Raw genomic sequence first — 23,323 nt, forward strand, 5'->3', positions numbered from 1 at the left:
GAGCAACTGCTAAGGATCTCTTATCGTTATCTCCGAATTATTTTAAAAGGTTAGATTCGATCCCTCGAATTTTTATTCACGATTTATATGCTTTTATTTGGATTTTGTATGTGTAAAAGTGTTTTGCCATGCCCCCGCTGCGTTAAAAATCCAACACATGTAGTGCAATGAATTTGAAAAGACTATTTAGGGTAGAATCTTCAGCGTCATTGAACAGAGAAAATTTAAGTATTTTTTTAATCAGGAGAGGAAATTTAAGTTTAATCTATAATACTTATTATAGGCCAACATGGGTTTTCAAGCAATTTGATAAATTACATATTTACACTCTATTACATTAATAATTAAAAATATATGTTTTTCATAAGAATTGAACCCTTGACCTTAGCATTAGAAAAGAATTATATTCACATCTCCAATCACTACACCAAAGACATTAATGATACTTTTTTAAAAACTCATTACCTACATGCACAAAAAACTCACTACCTTCATTTAATTTAATATTTTCTACGGATAAATCTATCTATCTATCTATCTATCTATCTATCTATCTATCTATCTATCTATCTATCTATTATACATGTTATAGATATTCATATCTCCAACCACTACACCAAAAAAATTTATAATGTTCTTTTAAGAATCATTAATTACATCCATAAAAAACTCATTAATTTCATTCAATTTAATAATGTTTCAAGATTTAATAAATATAAAAGTATCAGTAAATTATTCCCCACTAATAAAAAAAAAAAAATTATTTTAGCCAATATATTGTATTTAGTATAAGCCAAAATGTTTTTTTATCAGTTATAAAAATATTAATATACACTCTACTAATTTAAAACTTAACTTTTCGACCAATTATAAAAGGATTAATGTACTCCCCATATAAATGTAATTGTGAAATCATATAAAACCTTCATGTTATATCAAATTTAATGTTTAAACCAGATAAAATGATACTACATTGTAAACAATACATAAATAATGATAATCGAAGATTGAAATTTAGGGGCGACGAAACTGATTATACTCAAAAAGCCAGATTCTAAAAATAACTAATTAATTGTATTTATTAATTTTTAAAATTTTATGTTATTATAGGTAAATTTTTAATGTAAAATTATATGAAAGATGCTTATTTAATATATATATATATATATATATATATATATATGATCACCTATAGAGAATTAGGAAAAAAATAAACATTATAATATATATATATATATATATATATTATATGATATTATTTATATATAAGTTGAGTAATATATTCTTAAATCATTTTTTACCAATGTACCGATATCATCACATCTAGCGACATATCCCCAATATCACCATCACTGTCAAACCGCCTGTCACGTAGCACTACACAATTTATCAAGAAACCAGACCGAAATCACTAAAAATCTTTAATAAGACCACATCAACACTACCAAAATGACAAAAATAACTAAAATCTGAAATACAAATTACCAGAATTTTCGAGATCTAAATTTTTGAGTTTGGAGGTATTGTTTAAGGTTTTGTCAATGGTAGAGGATATGAAAATAAAAATTAGTGGTGTTTTATAAACTCATATCTATTGTGGCAGTATGAAAAATGAAATAAATGAGTTTATGTAGGTGTGATTGGGAATGAAGCTGAAATTCAGAGTTAAATTTATTCATAGGTAGTTGCTGAAATGCTGAATTGATCGTCGATTTAAACATACGAATGAATTGCCTAGGAAAGATGTGTGTATATATAATATGCGTATTTGTATATGTATCAAGAACGATAATGATGATGATGATGATGTACAAACGGAGGATATGTAATGATAACATCACTCTTGCCAAAAATAGTGTAAAATATGGAGGGTGCATAAGTATGAAGGTGAAGTGTATATTAGATTTAAATGTATTATTATTATGAGTAAATATATTTATAAAAAATAAAAATATATGATTAGTTCTTAACTCTAATTTGAGCACTTACATACACATCCACCCAGGTTAGTCTACTTACTTAAACATATGTTTTTGAAAATTTGTATTGTTTTGTCTTTGTACATTACACTTTTTTAATTATATATAAAATTCCTAAGAAATTCTTAAATTAGAATATATTGTTATGATTACATATGAAATTTATATAAAAAACTCAACTTAGTATCACTTTTTTTAAAGTATATATTTATCCATATACATCACATTAATAACGTATAATATTTCAAAAATAATAACATATGATATTTTAAAAATTACGAATTATTTATTTTAAAAATCAAAACTGTCAAATTATATAATTTAAATAGAAACCGTGCAAAACACGGGTTATCATGCTATTTGTCTTTAGAAGTAGATAGCTTGAAGAATTGACTCTGTAACTAAACCATTAACAACTCTTCACAACGGCTGATCTACTATAAATCTACGCAATTCGCAACATCATCACTATCCATCACATTAGCCATCTCCCTCTCTGACCCGCATAAATCAACCAAGGAACTCCGGCCCGGTTCACAAATTTCCAACCCAACCCGTTCAGGATCCAATTACAGTGTAACACTCACTGATTTTGATTCATCATGATTGGTAAAGTGCAAGCTGCATCTTTTATATATTTTACAACCATGCATACATGACACATACTACGCCTCACATAAGGGTCCTGACTCCTGAGAGACAAAACTAAAGTGCAATCTCACTTAGATTCTAGTTATAGTCATAGATATTGTGACCCTTGGCTCTTTCCTCTCACATTACACTCTTCTTAAACCTAGCTACTGTCACCTCACATTTAGGGGGTGTATTGAACTAGAATTATAATGTATTACTCACTCTCCCACCATTTCTTTATTTTCTTTTCAGAGATATTTTATCCAATTTTTTATATTTTAAAATTTACCATAAATAGTAAATGGGTCACACCATTTTTTCATTTTTCTTCCTTTTCACATTACTTTTACTTCACTATCTCCCTTTTATATATTAAAAATCAATAGATCCCACCACTTCAACCACTTTTCTTTTTCTTTTTCACTACTTTATACATATTTCTTGACCTCCTTACCCAAACCAAACGTAAAGAATTGGTTGAGACGGAGGGAGTATATATAATCGATGGATTTTAATGGATTATATCAGATTTTGATTTTACGCGGATTCTAGATAAAATGTCGTAGAGTTGATGAAGAGTCTTTATGATTTAAACACAATCCTTCAAAATCTCGTGAATTATGACCATAAAATATATTGAACAATGCCACAAAATCCATCATTTTATGAAATTTAAAAAAATCCGTCAGCATATGAATAGCATCATATTTTAATGGATTTTAAATAATCCCAGTTGAATACTTTCAAATTTTTAAGCATAATTTAAAATCCTAATTGAATACCACCAGATTTTGTAGTATAATTTAAAATCCTAGTTGAATGTCATAAAATTCTGATACATTTTTTAAAATTCCAGTTAAATACACCAATGAAAAAAATCTTTTAGAATCCTAATTCAATACGGGGTTAATTTACAATTACTTTCTAGTCAATATTATAGCAAAAGTAATTTAACTTCACATCTCATACACAGCAAAAGAAAAAAAAAACTTTCGCATTTCATTAGTATTACAAGATCTATGGTAAAACTAAAATGTTAACTATCTGTCCTAAATCTTCCTTACACACAATACATCTTTCAAAAACATCAGAAAAAGAAACTCCAAGGCATATGCTTGGTCATTATGGTTATAAAGAACAACAAATATGCAACACAACCAGAAAAGTAACTTGCACGAGAGAAACATGGGATCTTAGTCAGATTTTGGTCCTTGGATGGGGATTTCATTTCTACAATTAACCACTGGGACGTTGTAGGCCTTTCACCAATCACCGCCAACAAGACAATGATCCAACCATATTTTGCTAAAACTCTTCACTGTACTGCAATCCTGTCAAGTACAAACCACAAGTATCTCATGTCTTTATCCTTTCTCATCAAGGAAGGCACAGCCAGACTCAACTTTGGCTAAAACTCTCTTCCCTGGTACTGCATTTCCTGTCCATCACATAGTACCATTCACTCATTGATAACAAAAAAAATGTCTGTGCTCAGGAATTCATAATAAACATAAATTTGTATGTCCAATCCAAAAATAGAAAGGTCTTGCATTTTGGCAAGATGCACATCCTACCTACCATGAAGAAACTAACTAAAAATAATAAGAGAGAAGATCATGATCTAGCTATTTCAAAGCAGTCTTTATTATGGCAAAAACAACTTGTTTCATTTTCATGGCTTCAACATTTTTTCCAGAAAAAAATGTTTATCTTAATATGAGATCTGCATTTCCCTGTAAAGAGGGAATCGCTCCAAACATTAAAAAAAGAAGGAAAAACAGGCACACAAAGAATTCTCTTACTGGAGGATAAGTCGGCATGTAGCGGACCTGGTGAGGTTGACCTAGAAGCATCTGCTGCCCATACTGAAACAAATGGTAAATGGTTGTTGCCTTGGCTTCATAAGAGGCGACAGTCGTGAAACAATGCAGAAAGGGTGGATTACCTGTGGTCCATTTGAATAGTAATAAGCTTGAGGTGACTGCATTGGTGCAGCCCGAGGATTAAACATAACAGGCTGGTAACTGGCAAATGATTGTCCCATCTGCAAAATAACTTAATCAGCATTTGGTCCCAAAACTACACCAACGGACATGGTAATCTCTCTTAAAAAGTCAGATAAACTATCAAAAGTCAAGATGTACCATTTACTGCAATAGCTGTCCTATTCTGAAAATAAACCCACCTCTATACAAGTTAAAGTCTGACCAGAAATAAAGATTTTCACCAAGTTTTTTTAAGTGAAATCCCACATAAGATTAATCCTAATGCATCAGATCATGCAACTACGCAAATGGACATATATACTTGATATAATCACCATCATAAAGGGCATAATACAAAGACATTGTTTGAATTATAGTTTCAGGTGTAGATCACAGTCTACCATGTTCCAGCATTTTATTCGGGGACACCTACATGCAGGTGTGAGCAAACAATAGGTTTCGTTGAAATAACTATAGACCGAATTCTTATAAATTTCTGGACCGAAACAATAGTTAGTGAAAAGCTTTACACAAAGAAATGTTTGCAATTTATATTATAAATATCTATATATATAACATGTGATAACCACGTATATAATTATTATACATATCATATAATATGTGACAGTAGTCAGACATGTGGCAAAGTTGGATATACATATACCGATACAAGATAATGCATCAACTTTAGTATGTACAAAATTGATTGGTTCAGTTCAACAATTCAACCGAAACTTTTTTTACAAGAACCAAACCGGAATAAACTTCGTTTTCCAAAAAATAACCTAAAAGTATTCTAAATAACCAAATTGAACGGAATCGAATTCGACGATTCAGTTTTTTAGTTTCTGTTCAGTTTTGTTCACCCCTACCTGTATGTAGGTATTAAATCTATGCATTAGGAGTAATCTGTTTAAAAGCAGAATTAAGTTATTAATTTTTAGTTATACTATATTTCTTTATAAATATGAATCGGTTGTAAATATATTTTATTAGTTCATAGTTACTATTGAGTAACCAGCTCATCTAAAACTTGAAGGTGTTAGAGGAAGGCCCAACCGGATCAATATTATAACACTCCCCCTCACTCGAGAGCCCATTTTTGGGTTCATTCTCTAACACCTTCAGATTTTATAGTAACTCATTCCTTGACATGGTATCAGAGCTTAGGCTGACGGGAGGACTAAGGTTCGTTTCTCAGCCACACCCAATATTCTCACAATTTATTGTGGACTCTAAAGACAATTAATGCTCCAAAGATGAGCGTCGGTGTTCCACTCTTCGACCCATAAATGGGGCCATTCTCTAACACCTTAAGGATGGTTGTCACGGCGGTAAGTCGAGGCGAGTCAATGGACCCCGGGCTAGTCGACTAGTCGGCTAAAAAAATAATACATTATTATAAATATATAAATATAAATGTTATATATTATATTATATTAGATTTTAGATATATATATATTATGTAATTTAGTTGACTAGTGGATTATATGGTTATTGTAAACCTAAAATACAGAATTCTACGGACTATTAAAATTCGATTATTTGATGCAACTTAAAATCTCAAGGTCCTTGAGATTTTAGAGTAACTGGTTCCTTGACAGTTACTAATTAGGATTAGTTTTCTTCTCTCTATGATTTCCTTGTTCTACAATTTTTAGGATTTATATTTAGGCAGTTGTAAGCATTACATTTAGTCAGAGTTGAATTACATGAAATTTATGAGCATTTTGGAATAAATATGCTGATTTCCTTTGCTTGCCAGTTTTCTGCAGATGGATCACTATCCCCAAGTTTTAACCCCTCTGCCACCACTGTCCTACATCATATTTCCTACATTATATAAGTAGCATATTCATGTTCCAAAAGTATATCAAAGTAACTAAATGGAGAAAATCGCCATTTTGCAAAAATTAATCCAATAGTATTATGCACACTTAACTGAGGAAGAAAGAATAAAAGCTGAAAATTACTTACCCCATTGCTTACTGGCATACCATGTATGTTTGGAGCAACTGGAGCATTAGTTGAGTAGTACAAGGAACCATCAGACACTGGAGATGCAGGCCTGAATGATGTTTTTTTGGGGGTGAAACTCTTAGCATTTGGATTGAATTTGAATTCCTTTTCACCGAAGAGATTGATGTGTGTCAGAATTATTTTTCGTGAGCAAGCTGACCAGGAATCAGTCTAACGAAGAGAGATGCACGAGTTTATTTCAATGATACCTTGGCATGAGGATTAAGTGTTGATCTTTCTGAAGCCAGTGAACCCGCTGATGAGCTTGGTGATAACCCGGTATTAGTTGAAACAGGAACAGCATTTCCACAATCTGAAGTTGATGAAGTTGAGCTACCAGGTCGTGCACGCCTGTTCACAGATCGTGTAATTTCATGCTGTTTGAGTGATGCAGCATTTTCTGAGATATCACTTAATGCATTATTCTCATGACCCACAGATGAAGTTGGATCAAATGCAGACGGATTTGGGGACAGTACCACTTTGTCGGAGAACGATTCTTTTGGTCTCGATGATGGATGTGAATCTGAAAAAAAAATGCCCTACATTAATTTCTAGGATGATGTAGTAAAATATTCATATAATTCAAATCGTCAGGAAAACAAAATGGAGCAATTAAACATATACAATATACAATTTAATATTTCAATACACAAAATTAAATATCCTGCATAGAAATTCTCTAAAACCTTCCACCATTGCTTCCAAAATCCTATTCATAATTTCTCTAACATAACCAAAACTACACATCCTATAATCTAGTCCCGAGCCCTTATAACTGGTTAAACCAGTAGGATACGGAACTCAAGCACAGATATCAAAGCAACCAACCAATATTTGCACATTCTTAGGGGCTAGGGAATCTGAGAACAGAAATATAGCAACCATAACTTAACTGACGATTAAAAAAGATCTTTACTACAGCATATAATGTAGTAACACAGTGCCAAAATAACACACACAAAAAGTCACACAAAGTGAGCAATGACAAGGTAATTATTGAGAAGCAACGAAAATGAAATTGTTAAGAGTTAACAATCTAAACATTTGGACAAATAATGACCCACGACAACTCTGCTCGCCTTGCACGCCTGGTCCATATTATTTGCAAGAAATGAAATAATATAGCACACAATAAACTAGCAACCAAAAGGCGAAAAATTAAACATAAAATTGTCGGTGAGAAATAACATTAATCATAAATTATATATAGAAATCGGGAAGAAGTAGTTTCCATATATACAGGTCAGGAAAAAGTAATTCACTCACACTCAGGTTTTGATGCTTGAGCCTCATGAGCCACCTGCAGAAGATTTACAGGTTTTGGCACAAGGGAAAATAAGTTCGTTAACCTACCACAAGATTTGAAAGTTTTCCAAAGCAGGAATTAGTTTCAATAAATATCAACTTACATTTGGCATTTCTGACTCTTCATTGGTGTAATCGGCAAGTATATCACTGAATCCAGACTCTTGAACCCTATAAAGAACTCAGGAATCATATTTGCATTTGGCGGTGTGTGTGCTAAACAAATTAAAAAAAAAACAACTCAAGTTAAATAAAGAATGGTATCATGTGAACGAGTATGAATAACAAGAAACCTGCTTCCGGGATCAAAACCTAGCACACTTTCAGGAATACAGTCAGATGAAAACCGTGTATCATTATCAGAAACTGTAAGATACCGTACGCTGCCAGTGTTAGGAAAATAAGCTAGTAAAGCATTAAAATTAGCTGCAGCCTTACCTCAGCTAGGTATCGTAGAGCCTCTCTTTCCAGTTCTCTCATTTGGGGACCTTTATCTAGTTTAGTGGTGTATAGATCCTCATTGAAAGTGCTCTTTCACACCAAACAATGTTTCATTTACTTCAAACTGGTCCCAGCTCCTATAAAACAGAATTGCACATACTAATTATTCCCTTAGAATCTACCCATACGTGATACATTTAGTCGAATGATAGATTTAATCTTCTCAATTCTTATTTCTGTCAGGTTTCTCCCATCAAATATATAGATGAAGCTTAAACAACTATTATAATCTGAAGATCTGAAATTCTCCACCCCAAAGACTATCAAACCAGAGTAGATTTAGAAATATCTCTCTTCCTCGCATGTTCCTTCTAATCCAGAAAGAGTTAAAAAAAAGTGTGACTAATTTTTCAGCATCCGAATAATTGGCACTTGTCAAAAAGCGATGATAGGGATGTGTGCGCGTGCGTGTCTATGTCTGTGTTGGCGCTCGCCTTATGTTTAGTCTCTATTCTAATATTCTAATTATCCAACTTACTTTCTATTTATAATACTCCTTACCGGGCCTTATCTATTGCTGGCCTGACACTCTTATTGGGTTTGGACCCTAACAATAGTCCCCCAAGGTTCTAAATCTTCCAGATTTTTGGGCTTTTATTTTGGGAGAAAAAATGTGCCACCTAAACACTTTAGCTTTTCAAAATCCTTTCTTTCTCTGTCTTGAAAATATCTCTATCTCTTCACTTTCCTGTAATTGATTGCAGTTTCTTGAAAAACCAAAGGTTTCCTCCTTTTTTCCTTACTTTTGGTTCAAAATTTTTATTTATTTTTATTTACATTTTATTTAAAGTCAATTAAATAAAGTCAATTAGCCGGAGGAGCGTTGGAGGAGTTGTTTTGTTTGTTGCGTCCGTTATATGTATTTTCACTCTTCTTCTTCTTCTTTAGTTATTGTGGGTTGTGTTGTTCGCTATTTTTAGTATTATGAGTCAGTCAATGGAGAGTGGGGGAGATAGCCGATCTTCTGGATCGGAATACACTTTTAGTGGACTGGGACCTTTAGGTTCCGTTTGTACGCCGTTTGGGGGATCTGTCGATTTTTCGTCGCTTGGAGAGGATTTTCAGATGGGTGGAGATATGAAATGTGAGGATGTTGCTAGTATATAATTCTACTAGTATATATCACAAGGTTCCCTTGGACATGAGTTTTTTGTCTGGTTTCTGTTCTTTTTCAGATGGGTATCGAGTGACTGCGCCCAGTATTGAAGATCGAATGTGGGATTCGCCTCGACCTGGCTTACATGTTGTTCCTGGTTTATGGTTTGTGTACGGATTCAGGCTACCTATGCATCCATTTTCACTTCGAGTTTTGAAGGCTTTGAATTGTAGGATAGGCCAAATATCACCTAACTTGGTGCTTCAATTGAATGGGGTTATTGCTCGTTGTAGCGAACTGGATATGGAACCTACGCTTGATCTTTTCTTTTCTCTGTATCGGCTGAAGTCCACGGGGGCTCAAGTATATTTCAATGCTAAACATGGTTGTCCAAAGCTTGCAAGTACTCCATCTCCGAAATCTGGTTGGCATTCTAGGTGGACGTGGTATGAAGGCTGCGAGATTGCTGAGGTGTCTCCGGGGTGCCGTCTATCCTCTGAAACTTTGAAGGTTCTTAGTGAGGCGGGGTCTATGACTGCCATAGATTTGGCTGAGTTTTGTGGTCACGTTTCGCGTTTCAAGGCCTCGTCATTTTATAATATACGGTTTTTGTGTAACCATTGTCGTAATATATAATGTTTTTATTTTAGTCCTGATTTTATTGTCTTGCATTTTCTTGTTCTCTTATTTTATATTATGTCTTGTAGTTTCTGATTAAGAATTTATTTTCCTTTTTCAGTTGTTGGTCCGAAGCTTCGATTGTTAGTGAATTCTCATTTGAAGGATGCCTTATGAGAGCTTTTTAAAGTTGTTGGCTAAGAAAAAGGTTGGAGCTGGAATTGATAGTGGTGCTGAAAGGGAGAGTGACTTGGGGAAACTTCCTGTTGAAGCTGGAAGTCGAGATTTACCTGTTGTTTCGGGAGTTGCTGCGAAGGATCTGAAGCTAGATGTGGCTGTTAAGGAGAAGAAGAGACATCGCGAGCATGGTATTCTCGCTCTCATCATCACAAGAAGCATAAAGACGTGTCGAGGGTAGTTGTTCTTGAGGATAGCGATCTCGCGTCAATGGGGCTGACTGTATCAAAGAGAGATGGATCGGATATGAGGATTGGTGTTTCCGGAGACCTGGTTCTAGACAAGGGGAAGGAAGTTGTTTCTGCAGAAGTACCTCAAGGTGTTGAGGCTTCGGCGTGATCAAGGTCTCGATTTCTCGTGGCTTGTCGCGAGTACGCCATGAAGGTTCGTCCCCCTTTTTTCTTGTTTTATTGTTTTAGTCGCATGTACTTGTGATTTTTATCTAATCCGGATGATGAGCCGGAAATTTTTTGTTCTATTTTTATAGAATTTTCATCGTGCGAAAGTAAGTAGTTTGTCTTTGGTTTTGTTATAGATTGTGTCAGAGCTCGAGGCTGCTAATACTGATGACACATTAGTTGATGCTGGCAAGGTTTCTAGGCTTCGTAATGAGATTATTGACTTGAAAAAATCAAAATCAACTCTGCAAGATCAGCTATCTGGGTTGACTCGTGACTAGGAGATTAATTCTTCTAAGATATCGAGCTTGACGAATGAGAACACAAATCTCTCTAATGAATGTAGTTCATTGTCCGTTACCGTGAAGAAGCAAGTGGTTGACTTGGATGAAGCAAATTCGAAGATTGCTACATTGAAGGTTGAACATGGAGAGGCTTTGCAATCTGTTGTCGAGGCTCGAGATGCTGTTAAGAAGGAACTTAAGGAAGCCAAAGATGCGCTGGCTTCACTAGAAGAGGAGTCTCTCCAGCTTTTTGAGGAGGGTTATCGCGAGTGCTGGAAGCGCATGGAGGCACGAGGCTTTTTTATGTTCGGGTTTTTTTATGTTTAATTTTAACTTTATTTCCAACTTTTAAGTTGTTTTGGATTCTGGCTTGGTTTTTACAAACTCGTGGGGGACCTTATATTATTTTGGAAGTGTTTTGATTATTAATCCTTATATGCCAAGTGTTTTGTTGTGCCTTTCCTTTTTGTTAATGTGTTTTTTTTTTGCTTTCAGTTTATTGTCAACTATTTTATGTTTTGGGATTGGTGTATTTTCGTCTTCTTTTGATGAAGAATCGTTTTTGTTGCGTTGGTGTCTTTTATATTTTCGGGTTGAATCTTTTGTTTGTCTTTGCGATTTAAGACATTTTCCTTTTAGATGTAGGTTTGAACGTTTGAGATCCATGTTTTGATGGACTTTTGGTTGTTTTCTGATCATAGTTTTGTTAGTGTTTGTGCCCTAGAGACAACACTATTATGTTTATATTATGAAACATTTGGATTATTAATTATGATTATATGGATTATTATTTAGTAATTTATTATATCTTTATTTTCTGCGATAAGATCTTAGATTAATAAATGTCCTTGGAATATGATATGTAAATCTATATCTCTAAGTACGTGACTTAGAAATGAGATTATGAGAATAAAATTCATATTCCCAAAGGTCCCTAGTCAAGTATTATTGTTAAGGGACGATAATAAATATATTGAGACTAGTGTGTTTGTTGGTTGATGATCACATCTCATTGATCATAGTTACGGTGATACTAAAGTCAAAACACAGGAACATTTATTAAATACATGGTGCTGGATTGACCCGTTGTGAGATACTACATGTTTATAGTGTCATAAGTTAATCTCACTGTGATAATGATGTATTGGTCCTTTGACCTGAAATCATTATATTTCTATACGAGAATTAATATACTTTGATACTATTGAAAGTTATCCTTAACCGGGTAATAATAAAAGTAGACATTGGGTACATTATGAATCGTATGAGAAATATGAATGATCTAGATGGGATTTAGCCCTCCTTTATTACAAGAATGATATTATTGGCCTCTTGATTGAGTAAGACTATAAAATGCATGGTCGTGCTCAAATACTGATTTGTTTAATAGTTTACTCATTGAACAAGGAAAGAAGGATTGAACGTTAGCAGAGGATGACACAATGCATGCCTCGAGTTTGATCTATAATATAAGGCTAAAGGGATTATATTACATTGTACATTATTCATGAAAGGTTTAATTGATCACCGATTTAATTATTATTACTTGGGTAGCAATGATGTATTACCAGATGCCGCTCATTGTTTATGATTTTAAATTAGATTTAAAATTGTTGTCAACGTAATAATAACCTAAAGGGTCGCACAAAGAATGATTGGAGGATTATTTAATTTAAATTCAGATTTAAATTAAATGTAAGTAATTCGAATTATTTGTTATTAATTAAGTATGACTTAATTAATTAAATAAATAGGAAATTTGAATTTAATATTAAATCCGAAATTAAGTTATTGGATGATTAAGTGAGACTTAATAATACAATAATTAGAATTTCGAATTTAATAATAATAATAACTCTAAAATTCAGTTTAGGGTTGGAGGCCCATTAGCTCTTGCCTATATAATATCTTTTTCTAATAGAATTAGGGTTACACGTTTTATTTGATAAAACATAAACCCTAGAAGCTTGAAGAGAGATAGAGAGAGTAAGAAGGCGGCCTCAAGAACGTGCTAGTACACACCTATCCTCCAGGCGATCATTCATGTGGATACCTTCAAGGCATAGATCGTTCCGGCGATGGGCTACGTGGTGATCATTCAAGACCTCCATCTTTCCATTAACGTAAAGCTTCTTAAGGTAAACATACTGAACTATGAATTAAATATTGTTTTTCGCATGGATCCTGCAGAGGATTTCGATTTTTAAGGTTTAAATTTACATTTTTCGTTGCGTTTATGTGCTTAAAACCCTTCAAGTTTTACATCTCGGAGTTGAGACTATTCGTAATTGCTTGTACTTGTGTTATTTCGTTTGACTTTTTTGTTTCTAGATTATTGAATTTATGTCGGTCTTCTCATACTTGTCGTCATGGCTCTATTTCTTATCGTTAAGTATTAAAAGTAGAATCATAAGAAGCAACTTTGATTGATCAAGGGCGTGAAATCCTGATCTGTAGATGTAGGATCCCCGGAGACTCACATCGGGTCGATTTCTCGTGGATTTTGAAAGGAGAGATTACATAAATTATCATAACTTAAGGCATTGTAGCTGCTGATTGTAGTCTTTTTTGTGGGATTTTATGAGTAAAATTTTCGCAAGCGGACTGTATTCCAATTGTTTGGGACTGGTGAGCCATCGAGGTGAGTAATGAGGAATGTCTCCGGCCTGATGACCCTTGCTACTCTATAAGTACCCTCCCATGGAGAAGAGAGTTTGCTGGCTTTGCTAGGTTGAGATATCGCTGCTTCTCGCTGAACAAGGTTATTGACCTCGAGGCTTCTAGGATTCACCTTTGAATTAAAGTTTTTTCCTGGAACTTGGCGATCTTGAGATGAGTCAAATCCCTGAGCTCTTCGACAAGATCACAGTTGAGACGCAATCCTGTTGAAGACTCTTCAGCATCGAAATTTTGAAGTCGTGTCGAGCCCAAACTAACCTCGACAGGGAGAACTGCTTCAGTTCTATAGGCCATTTTGAATGGGGTTTGCCCAGTTGATGCCCTTGGGGTTGTACGGTAGCTCCACAGAATATTCAGAGTTCATCGACCCATAGCCTGTCAGCCTCCGCCAATCTTTTCTTGATGTCTTGGAGAATTGTTTTATTTGTTATTTCCACTTGGCCATTACACTGATGGTAGGCTACTGAAGCCTTGGAGTGTTGTATTTGCATTGGTTCAAAAGTTTTTTCTATTTCACTTACCACAAATTGAGTGTCGTTGTCTGTGACGACTATTCGTGGAAATCTAAAGCGAAATACTATGTTTTCCATGAAGAAGTTGATGACTTCGATTTCTCTGATTTTCGCAAGAGCCTTGGCTTCAACCCATTTGGTGTGGTAGTTTATGGCCACGATGATGAATTTTTTTTATTCCGAGCTCTTTGGTAACGGTCCCATGAGGTCCATTCCCCACATGTAAAAATGACATGGCGAGGTTATCGAAGATAACATTGTGGGAGGTCTATGAGCGACCGAACTGTAGAGCTGACATGGTTTGCATTTTTTGGTGAATTTTTCGCAATCTTGTCGCATAGAGGGCCAATAAAAACTGTACTGTATGATTTTGAGGGCAAGGTTCTTGCCGACTAAATGCTCCCCACAGATGCCTGTATGGACCTCTATCATGGCTAGTTCAGCCTCATCTTTCCCAACACATTTAAGTAATGGTTATGTTAGAGATCTTCTGTATAGTTGATTGTTCTCGAGGCAATAGTTCCTTGCCTTGAAGGCTATTTTCCTTTTGTCACATTCATTCATTTCGGGCAGGGTTCCCAGGATGAACTGGATTAAAGGGGTTCTCCAGTCTTGTATGGAAGAAACGCAGTTGACAACTGGGGAGGGCTCTCATATAAACGAGGCAGTGAGGTTTACGACGTAAATTGGCGTGGTGGGAGCATTGGTGTTCGAGGTTGCGAGCTTGGATAAAGCATCAGCCTAATGGTTTATGGATCTGTCTATATAATTTAATGCCCAAGAAGATATTGGCTCCAACAGACCTTTGACGACCCTTGCATAAGCAGCCATTCTTTCATTTATTATCTTGTATTCTCCTGTAATTTATTTGACCACGAGCTGAGAGTCGCAGAAGATCTCGATGTCGTTAACCTCGAGGTGTCGGGCAAGACGTAATCCTACAATGAGAGCTTCGTATTCTGCCTCGTTATATGTGGCGTTAAATTGGAATTTGACCCGCGCCTCCGAGGTTGGCTGTAGAGGACCCGTCAGTAAAAAAAGTCCATGAACTTTTGGTTTCTTCTGGCGTGAGTTCTACCTCTTCTCTAGACAGGAAATTACATTCAACGACGAAGTCTGATAGGGCTTGTGACTTTGTTGAAGTTCTCGGAACAAACTCTATGTTGAATTGACTGAGTTCGATGGTCCATGCGGCCAATATTCTTGTCATGTCGGGCCTGTGGAGGACTTTTCGAAGTGGGTGGTTAGTCATTACACTAATCAACCGACCTTGAAAGTAATGTTGCAGCTTTCTACTTGAGATTATTAATGCGAAGATAAGTTTCTCAATCTTTGAATATCGAGCTTCCGCGTCTTTTAGCATATGGCTGACGAAGTAGACCGGGAGTTGTTATGACCCCTTTTCTTTCACTAGCACTGAGGCAACCGTAGCGTCTGATGCGGATAGATAGACTTTGAGGGGCTCACAGGGAGATGCTTTTGTCAGTATCGGGGGTGAGGCTAAGAAGGCCTTGATGCCTCGTAAACTTGCTTCGCAGGCGTCATCCCAAATGAACTTGTTTGACTGTGAGGCCCTTTTGATAGTATCAAACATTGGTAAACATCTCCTGGAGGACTGGGGAATAAAGCGACACAGAGCAGCTATCGAGCCCGTGAGGCGCTGAAGATCTTTTAGCGATTTGGGAGATGGTAATTCTTGGATTGCCTTAATTTGTACTGGATCCGCTTCGATGCCTCTATTTGTTAAAATGTATCCTAAGAACTTGCCCCCTGTTAACCCAAATGAGCACTTAGATGGGTTTAAATCCATCTTATAAGCCCTGATCCTCGAGAATGTTTCTATGAGGTCGGTGACGTGATTCGAAGATTTGACAGATTTTTACGATCATATCATCAACATAAATTTGTAGATTTCGGTCAATCTGTGGGGCGAAGATAGTGTCCACGGTTTTCCGGAAAGTTGCGCTTGCATTGAGGAGGCCGAAGGGTAGGACTTTATAACCGAAGACGCCTCTATGCATTATAAATGCCATATGATCCTGGTCTTCCTTCGCCAACTTGATCTGATTATAACCCGCAAAAGCATCCATGAAAGATAGCATTTCATGCTCCGTGGTCGAGTCTATGAGCTGGTCAATGTTAGGCATGGGGTAGAAATTCTTTGGACATGCTCTGTTCATATCCGAGTAATCGATGCACATTCTCCATTTGCCGTTGCTTTTCTTTACTAGGACTGCATTGGCGATCCACTGAGGGAATTGGTCTTCTTTGATGAACCCCGCCTCAAGGAGTCTATTGATCTCGATGTTTATGGCATCTTGCTTTTCCGAAGGGAAGACCATTTTCTTCTGTTTTACTGGTCGAGCCTCCGAAGATATGTTCAATCTATGGACTGTTATATCTTCTGGTATCCCTGGCATGTCTTTTGGGTCCCATACAAAAATATCAGCGAAGCTGCGAAGTGTTTGAATCAGTTGTTCTTTAATATCTAGGGGCAATCTAGCCCCTATTTGAACTTTTTTATTCCTGGAGGGTTCATATAGGTCCACTTCTTCCAACTCCTCGTTGGGTTCGCAGTTGCTTGGTTTGGGAACCTCGAGCATTTCCATTGCCGAGAAGCCTTTTGGTATCCACAAACTTCACCGACTCCAAATTCAGTAGGAAATTTCATTTTTAAATGGGAAATAGAGGTGATTGCTTTGAGGGGACCTATCGTGGTTCTCCTATAATTGCGTTGAAGCTCGAGATTGCGTTGATCACGTGAAATTTGACAATCCGCCAAGTTTGGCATGGGGGAGCCAAAAAGTACCGGGAGGTCGATGACTCCTATAAGTTTATCCTCGTTTCCTGTGAACCCATATAGCGGGGTTCCTCTAGCAGTGTCAAGCTTCCTCTCCCCTAAGTCCATCCTTGAATAAGCGTTATAGTATAAGATATCTACTGAACTACCGTTGTCTACCAAGATATTTTTGACAGTATTGGTACCAATTTTAGTTGTTATGACCAAAGCATCTTGGTGATTCTCGATGATGTTGTCCGTGTAATCGCTGTCTGAGAAGGAGATGACAGGTGTTGGGTTCCTTCGGGGCCTCTTTGAATCAACCCGCTGACATCTCGCGCATATAGCTTTTTTTGAGTTATTGAACGGCCCCCCCGGCCGAATAACCTCCTGATATGACGCCAATGACTCTGTCGGGGTCACGATGTGATGCTCGACGAGGATAACTGTTATCTACATAATGGGCCAAGTGTCCATTACGTATTTTTTCCTCAATTAGGTTGGTGAGCTGATAACAACGTTCTGTTTAATGGCCAGTGTCCTCATGATATTCGCAGTATTTGTCGCTTGGAGGCCTATTTGGATTCATTGGTCTCAAGGGTCTGTAAGAGGAATCCGTTTTGAGAACGGCTAGGATCGTAGCTTTTTATGTATTTAGCTTCGTAGGTTCTTGTGTTTCCTTATTGTCTGATGGCCATTTTTTGCTATCATAATGTGAAGATACTTGAGAACTGGAGTCACGACGTCTTTGATATCCTCAAGGCGTCGGGGAACTTTGTGAGATTCTAGAGCTGCGAACTCTCTCTGGCTGTGGAGGGCTGATTACTCTCTTTTCTCATAGTCTCTAGGCCTTCGTGGACTTCGATTACACTGAGCTTTCGGGGAACGGGAATGTCAAATGATCCCCACAGCTTCTCGGAGAGTTAATCTATGCTCAATGATTTTGATGGCTGCCTGTAAGGTCTTGGGTTCCTTTTCGAAAAGCTCTTCAAGTAGCTGACTGTGCCGTGATCTGTCAATGCCTGCGATGAGGTAGTTAACAGCTAATGGGTCCGCGAGGTCCGTGATCTCAACAATGTGGGCTCTGAAACGAGTCAGATATGCTCGTAAACTTTCATTTGAGCGTTGATAGACTGTGATAAGTGAGGCTATTATTTTTCCACCTCGTTTGTTACTAGAAAGGCGGGTCCTTAATTTACTTTTTAAAATGGACCAAGAGTCGATTGATCGAGGCTGAAGATTGTTGAACCAATTTAGTATTGTACCCTTTAGACATGTAGAAAATAACCGGCAACGATCTACCTCCAAAAGTCCATCCTTCTATCAAATAAGTTGATGAAATTTGACGGGTCCGTAGATCCGTCAAAAGAATCAATAGAAGGCACTTTTAAATCCCTATTAATCTTTGCATTTTCAATTTTAACTGAGAGGGGACTTTTAGAGGCTACTTCGATCCCCCCGCTTTGCGTTCGAATATAGTTCTTGATGAGAGATAAGTCATCTGCAAGCTTCATGAGTTTCGAGGTTTGACGATGCTTCGAACCCACGATGTAAATTTCGTCCTCCTCAGAAGTGTCATCGTCATCTGCCCTCTCTTGTTTCCTTTTTGAGCAAAGAGATCCCGTCGACTCTTCGTATTCAGAGAACGCTGATTGCTTTGATGGGAGCCATGTAGAGTCATGCTCCTCGTCCTAATATTCCAGGGACTTGCAATTTTTTGAAACCTCAAAGAATTCACGATGTAGGCACATTATTTCTTTTTTTTGCGTCTAATTTTCTCTGTGATCAACTTTCGCTCCTTTTCGAGTGATCTGAGCTCTGCATCTTCTTCATTAAAATTTTTAAGAGTCTACAAACGCACATTATCAATATCTCTTCTCTGCTTTATAAATTATCAATCCAAATAATTTGGTGATAATCTAACCGACCATAAATTTATAATCCCGGTATGTTACAGAAACAATCATGATTAAATTTCGTGGAGTCTTACCAGAATTTTATATATAATTCATACACTTTTAGATAGTGAATAAGGTTCGCAATTGAATTAAAGGTTTTATTGGCAGATCAAATACTGATACGGTATAAATTATCTACAAAAGTTATTAATTGAAAATTATATTTGCCACTATCTTAGAGTTTTCGAGTTTCCAGAGGAGAATACGGCCTATCAAATGAAGAGAAAGTTGTTGAAACGGATATGAATATAAGAAACTATAATTTAATTATTTAGATGAAGCATAAAGCTATGCCTTAAGATAAAATCGGGACACTTGCCCCATTTCTATATACATGCACCAGGAAAACTCAGAGAGAACGAGTGTAGGAGAGGATTTTGGTCTGTTAAGAACCATCTGGATGTCAAAATGACCTATTAAGCAATGATATTGGTGGTGTTTGGCGCCCCACATAAGCAACATATATGTTTTATGAATTCATTATGTTTGTTTCTCCCGTTTGGCATCTCAGCTTATATGATCAATTTCGTCATATATGGTCAATATTTGAATGTTAGGATTGAGGTACATTCTGGCCAACTTATCAACTATCAGGTTCCTGGAATATTAAAGTAGTATTTGTTTTTAGCATTAGTGATCAGCTAGCGACCATCATCACGTGAAATAATTAAAAACATAAATTTTGAATTAAACATAGTATTAATAAAAATATATTAAAATATTATATTTATATTTTTTCGTATGTGTGTGCATGTTTGAAAAATTGTAAAATTTTATTTTTCTTAAATTTTATTCATGAAATGAAATTATAATATTAAAATATTGATTTTTCAACAACTTAAAGGTTATGATTTACCAAACCCATAACCAACTTATAAGTAAAATTATTCAAACACCTAAATAACTTTTAAGTAATAATTTATTTTTCACTTATATGATATTTTTCAAATTTAAGTCATAGATTACTTGTTTTAAGGAAGCCCAAACGAACCCATTATAAATAGAAGTTGGATGTAAAGACAGAAATGGAAGCACTCATTAAACTAATAAATAATTTCACGAAATAAGGATTGTTACATTCAGTTGTAGTGAAAGCTTCTGTCAAAATCTTTTCACTACTATGAAACTACAATTTATATTAAAAAAGACTAAAGTGCATTTTGTGTATGTGTACAAGGTGCGTCATGCCCGTTGATATACTGAACTTTAAAAACTCTCACTTTTACTTGTACTTAAAACGTTTTTGCAATTTATGTATTTCCGTCAACTCAGCCAAACTCCACTACTTTTTGGAAGGGTATTTCAATCTTTTACATTCGTCTTCTTCCTCAACATTATTTCCTTCCTGAATATCAATTATAACTATTTGGGTTAGAGTTACAAACTTTGTTCATAAGATCAATAGATGATTTAGAGCTGATCTGAAAAGAAAAATACCTTAAATTTGTAGTCTAATTGAACTCTTGAATAGCCCCAATTGAATCTTGCATCCAAGCGTTTTAAAAGTTGGTGAATCTCAAAAACTGATTTTAGGGTTCATGTATAAAATTGGGGTCTTTTTGTTTCTAGATATTTTTCATTAATTTGATGTTATAAGTAGTTATATCTACTCATTTGCAATCGATTCATACATAATTTGTAATTTTCGTGCCCGAATTCGACACCATTGGAAATTGAATGTTGACCAAAATGTTCTTGAGCTTTTTATCTTGTTTTAATGATTGTTTGGTGATAGTTTGACTCGTATTTGTTGATTGTGAGATGGCAAGATGTTTTGGATGGACTGCTGACTGAAAAATGAATGAATTCGTGCCATTTTAAGCTCCGAAACTTCACCGAAAACTTAACCAGATTAGTTGAAGGTCACCATATAATTTGTAAAAGACCGACTTGCTCTCGGTCAAAGTAACGGCATTAGCAGTATTTGGCGAAAATACATAAATTGCAAAAATGTTTTAAATACAAGTACACAAATTGGGAGTTTTTAAAGTTTAGTATCTCAAGTGGTGTGACACACATAGTACACGTACACAAAGTGCACTTTATTTTTAAAAAAATACCGTTGGCAGGGTTGGATTCTTCTCACAGTTTTTAATCATACACAAGGGTAGGGCTGTTCACGAACAGAGCTGTTCATGAACAAGCTCGAGCTCGGCTCGGTTCGGGCTCGGTTCGGCTCGGTTCGTTAAGTAAACGAGCTCGAGTTCAAACACAAAAAATGTGTTCGTTAAGAAAACGAGCTTGAGCCGAACTTTTTATATGTTCGGCTAGAGCTCAGCTCGAGCTCGGCTCGAAATCGCTCGGCTCAAGCTCGACTCGTTACAACTCGAAATAAATACAATATTTTCAGAATATTTTTATAGTACATAACCCCAAATCATACACATATACAGAAAGATGGAGAGATACAACAATGGAGAGAGACGAGAACAATAGGCAGTGAGCTATTCCATCCATATCGCGACCAAATTGTATTACTTTAAATCAATTGACAAACATGAACATAACTCCATATACTACTTCTTGTTCTTGATATAAACCCACACATGACTGACACAATTTTGTGTATTTGGTGTTTAAGTTTGTGTGTTCAAGCTATTAGGTTGGAGATGTGTCTAATTATTTGTGTTTTTGTGCATATATTTGGTGTTTGTGTATTCAATTCAAGCTATTTAAGTGTTTGGTGTTTAGGAAGAAGAAGAAGCAGCAACAATGTGAGAGGCGGTGAGAGGGAAAAGGAACCAGGTGACTATTAGGTTATTATTTTTGGATAATGGACTGGGCCTGAATCTGGGTTGGGCCAACAAAGTTAATAATTATTATTTGTTAACAAGCTGTTCTGTAAGGGCTCGAAATCGGCTCGGCTCGAATTTGTTCGCGAACAATCTCATGTTCGGCTCGTTAGTTAACGAGCTCGAGCTCGTAGATGTATTTTTGTTCGATAAGGAAGCTCGGCTCGGCTCGTCAAAGAAAAAGAGATAGTTCGGCTCGTTTATAACGAAACTCGGTTCGGCTCGGTTCGTAAACAACCCTACACAAGGGGAAAGAATATTAAACTACTCATCTATTCCAAGGACCACACTCTGGATCATCAGCATCAGATACCCAACGTCCCAATTCTCTTTCCACCTCAACATGACGTGATAGTGATATTGAAGAATCTGTCATAATTTCCTGTTGCTTTTCCTGTTGGATTTCATTAGCTAACCCATCCCTAGTTAAAGACCACCTGGCCAAAGATATGTTCACAATTACATCATGCAAATATGAAGACCAGGTATATCAAATTACTGCATGATAGATCCAATGATAGGTCACAGTGTGCCGTTTACCTAAGTTACAGAATAAGTTCAATGAATGATGTAAAGTCAAGCCAACATAAATCTTATAATAACTTAATTATTAACCTGTGCCATCACTTGCACAAGTTCTCTAGCTGGTATAATCAAAGTCCTTGTAGGAGGCTTGCTAAAAGAATTAAATATATCCGCCTGTCGATTGGAAGAACCGGTCTTAATCAAGCGGGCCATTTTCAAGACAGTTCCTACAATAGGACAAGGTAAGCATGAACTTGTCTTAAGCACATAGCACTCACTCAGTTCATGTGGGGTTTAAAATCCAGTAGCAGCTATGCATACAACAAAAGATGGTACTAACATGAATCACTTTTTTGATGGAATCATGAATGAACATACCAAAATCTCTGTCAGCATCTGTGGCGTGAAATATTCCAGAGAACACAGATCCATCTATCACCTGGACTTCCACAGGATGTCCAAACAAGACATGTTGTCAGATAAATTAGCCTCTCGTGTGAGGAACTACCATTTCCACTCGCATTTTCCGCCATCAGCACACCTGATATAAATAATATCAAAACAAGAATAATTAAATAACAGCAAATAAATTTACTATTTCTAACCTGAAGTTGTTAGACTACTACCACCAGAATTTTTGACAGATTGGAGGATGTTCAATTTGCTGTCTGCTCATACGTTAAACAAGCCTCTACCCCTCAGGAAAAAAGATTCTGCAAGGAACATGGGTATATGCAATTAAGGGGAATCTGAACTTATAAAGTGATATCTGAATGTATATAAGCTCTATTTTAAAAAAAGACTCCCTATGCTCTTATAAATAACACCAGTACACCCATGATATACACTAAGCCAGGATAAAGGATAGTTTCGGTATATGTTGCAAGCTAGCTATTATATGGCATTACTATACGGAGGATACGGCTTCCACTCAGGGGCGGAGACACAGCTAAGGCTGTGGTGGGCTAGAGTAAAAAAAAAATTGTTCAAAATTTTTCTACTATCCAGCCCAAAATAATA

The 23,323-nt window shown here is 36.0% G+C and overlaps 1 protein-coding gene and 1 long non-coding RNA gene across 9 annotated transcripts; both read right to left on the reverse strand.

Moving 5' to 3' along the window:
• Positions 1-3,586: 3,586 nt before the first annotated feature.
• Positions 3,587-8,825, reverse strand: LOC141684561 (polyadenylate-binding protein-interacting protein 3-like). Of its 7 annotated transcripts, none has more exons than XM_074489596.1 (7): positions 8,363-8,825; positions 8,029-8,095; positions 7,886-7,919; positions 6,826-7,142; positions 6,575-6,721; positions 4,558-4,656; positions 3,587-4,477 (listed from the first exon to the last, which is right to left on the reverse strand). In XM_074489596.1, the coding sequence occupies exons 2-7, from the start codon at positions 8,035-8,037 to the stop codon at positions 4,319-4,321; spliced, it is 765 nt and encodes a 254-aa protein (XP_074345697.1). In that variant the 5' UTR covers positions 8,038-8,095; positions 8,363-8,825; the 3' UTR covers positions 3,587-4,318. The 7 variants fall into 7 exon arrangements, with proteins under 7 accessions (XP_074345697.1, XP_074345696.1, XP_074345698.1 ...); XM_074489595.1 differs by having other exon boundaries at positions 8,029-8,140; XM_074489597.1 differs by having other exon boundaries at positions 8,218-8,825.
• Positions 8,826-21,318: 12,493 nt separating this feature from the next.
• Positions 21,319-23,122, reverse strand: LOC141684562 (uncharacterized). 2 transcript variants are annotated; one of them, XR_012560647.1, is made up of 3 exons: positions 22,909-23,122; positions 22,682-22,844; positions 21,319-22,215 (listed from the first exon to the last, which is right to left on the reverse strand). It is a non-coding gene; the product is annotated as an uncharacterized LOC141684562 (long non-coding RNA). The 2 variants fall into 2 exon arrangements; XR_012560646.1 differs by lacking the exon at positions 21,319-22,215 and adding an exon at positions 22,319-22,530.
• Between the last annotated feature and the right edge of the window lie 201 nt (positions 23,123-23,323).

This window comes from Apium graveolens, chromosome 9 (assembly GCF_009905375.1).
Source record: "Apium graveolens cultivar Ventura chromosome 9, ASM990537v1, whole genome shotgun sequence".
NCBI lineage: Eukaryota > Viridiplantae > Streptophyta > Magnoliopsida > Apiales > Apiaceae > Apium > Apium graveolens.

Coding starts and splice junctions, on each gene's coding strand:
- LOC141684561 (XM_074489596.1), bottom strand. Junction 7,143..7,885: donor TCAAGCATCAAAACCTGAGT/GTGAGTGAATTA, acceptor TTTTTTTTTCAG/ATTCACATCCATCATCGAGA. Junction 6,722..6,825: donor CACTTAATCCTCATGCCAAG/GTATCATTGAAA, acceptor TTCGGTGAAAAG/GAATTCAAATTCAATCCAAA.